Source organism: Carlito syrichta, unplaced genomic scaffold, assembly GCF_000164805.1.
Source record: "Carlito syrichta isolate Samal-C Ts95f unplaced genomic scaffold, Tarsius_syrichta-2.0.1 Scaffold109674, whole genome shotgun sequence".
Classification (NCBI taxonomy): domain Eukaryota; kingdom Metazoa; phylum Chordata; class Mammalia; order Primates; family Tarsiidae; genus Carlito; species Carlito syrichta.
In genome coordinates this window covers 80,810-83,246 of record NW_007053770.1, presented here as the reverse complement: position 1 = coordinate 83,246, position 2,437 = coordinate 80,810, and the positions used below count along the sequence as shown (strand labels likewise).

At 60.7% G+C, this 2,437-nt stretch overlaps 1 protein-coding gene across 1 annotated transcript in view; it reads right to left on the bottom strand.

The window, feature by feature from the left end:
• TFDP1 (transcription factor Dp-1) overlaps positions 1 to 2,437 on the bottom strand; it is a 32,740-nt gene that overhangs the window by 4,110 nt on the left and 26,193 nt on the right. Inside the window, 3 exon segments of the mRNA XM_021717617.1 lie at positions 1,038 to 1,257; positions 1,790 to 1,933; positions 2,281 to 2,430. Of these exon segments, the coding sequence (XP_021573292.1) occupies positions 1,038 to 1,257; positions 1,790 to 1,933; positions 2,281 to 2,430 (514 nt within the window).

Sequence of the window (2,437 nt, the reverse complement as noted above, 5' to 3'; positions counted from 1 at the left end):
TCCCTCAAGGCGCCGGGGATCAGCCCTCCGGGGACAGAAGCCCTCAGCCCCAGGAGCTCCCGTCTGTCCTTGGTGCAGGGGTGCCCTGTGGCGGGTGACCTCAACGTCTACAATCTTCCCAGGCTGGGTACCACATGCCCCCACACCCCACACCGGGGGCTTGGGCCATCCCCTCCCGGGAGGTCAGAGGACACCACCGCCGCAGAGAGCTCTTGCATTCATGTGGCACGTCTGCGTCCAACATCCACGCCCTGAGGCCGGGCCCTGCAGCAGGTACCGCCCACTCCCAGCTCTCCATGGGGAGGGCCAGCTCACAGGAGCCCCTGCCCGGCAGCCGCCAAAACCCCCATGTGCCGTGCCCACAGCAACTTAGACACTCGGGTGAGCGCCACCTCCAGGGGTTTGCAGACCCTGCCTCACCCCTGCCTCTCCCACCCAGACATTCTATGTCACAGTACACACACACACACACACACACACACACACGTGTACTCATGCTCACATACACAGACATGCAATCACACACACACACACTTATGCCTCCCTCACACAGACACACCCTCACACACCTGTACAGACATGCACTTACACACACGCAGAGTCACATTCACACATGTACACACACATACAAACACGCAGAGACACAAACATATATATACCCACTCATGCAAACATACACACACATGCCCACATACGCAGACACACCTGCAGACACACACACACACGCAGACACAGAGAGACACTGAGATATGCACATGTGCGCATGCATACACAGACATGTACCCACATATCCAAACACAGGAACACACACATGAACAGATATGAACACACACAGACACACGCCCAGACCTACAGGGATACACATACACACACACAGAGCCACATGTTCAGACACATGCATATACACATGAACAGACACACACAAGCACACACATGTGCATGTGCGTACATACACACAACATGAACATATGCACCCAGACACACACGCACAGACACACGCACAGACCACACACATGTGCACACACACACCCGCTCACTGGCCCCGTCAACTCCGAGGCGAGCTCCGCGCGTGCCTCTGAAGTCCACGTGCAGAATCTCGAAGCAGACACTTGCCTCCCGTGCTGGCGGCTGTGGAGGCCGACTCGGCAGAAAGCGCGGCCTCGGCCCCATGGGCCGGTGCCTCCTTACCTGCAGGATCAGCTCCTGAAGCTGCGACTGCTTCTGTTTTATTCTCTCGAGCCGCCTCTGTCTTTCCACCTTGAAAGACAGGGCCCGAAGCAAGAAATCACACGGCCGCTCCACACGGCACATTCAGACCCGCGCACACCGCGTCACCTAAGGTCCACTTGGAATTTCACCGAAGGGACATGGACAGACCTATGCAAAATGGGCGCTTTCCTCGACTTCCAAACTGCCCCCTCTCCTCGCACGGCTCGGAGGTCTCATGCAGGTCTGGGCTGACCTGGTCCCTCATGCAGGTCTGGGCTGACCTGGTCCCTCCGGACGCCATGTCTGCTGAGCCTCACAGAAGCGCCCGCCGGGGCGGCCAGGGCCACAGCCACGTGTGTGTCTGTGAACGTGTGTCCGTGTGTGTCCGTGTGCCTGCTTGTGTGTGTGTGTCTGCATGTATGCCTGCCTGTATGCGTCTGCATGCTTATCTGCGTTTGCCTGTGTGTCCGCCTGTGTTCCTACCTGTGTGTGTGTGCACCTGTGAGTGTTTGTGTGTGTGTCTGCGTGACTGTGTGCGTCGGTGTGCACCTGTGTGTGTGCCCCCGTGTTCAGGACGCACCTCCAGGTTCTGGCACTCCTGGGCCGAGTTGGTGGGCAGCCCGATCCACTTGATCTCCTTCTTCTCCTTGGAGATGATGTTCATGGCCATGAGCACGTTCAAGGCATCGTAGACACGCCGCCTGATGTTCTTCTGGTCGTACGCCTGTGGAGGCCCGAGAGGCTTGCAAGTGCGCCCACACGCTGGACCCCGTGGGCGCGCGGCTCACTGGCTGGGGTGGTCTTGAGCCCGACGCGCCCTTTGGGGGCCGTCCCCCTGCCACGGAACGCGATGGAGCCGTGTAAGCCTGAGGCCCTGCGAGGGGGCTATCTCTGCGGAGGGGAAACTCCGGACCGGGCCCCGCTGGCCGCCACGGGGGATGCCGCATCCGTCTGGCAACGCGCCCGCTCCGGTCGGGAAAAGCTCTTTCACGCTGTGCGCGGAACACCGGCGGCCGGAGCCACGCCGAGCCGCACCAGCCCGCCCGTGGCAGCCCTCGCGGGCACACACACCGACTCGCTGGGGAGGATGTGGCTGTCCGCGGCGCTGAACTCGGCCACCAGCTCGTCGGCGACCTCGTTGTAGGACGTTGTCCCCTTGCGCTGCACCTTCTCGCAGACCTTCATGGAGAAGTGCCGCAGCCCCTTGCCGTGCTTCTCGCCCTTCCGG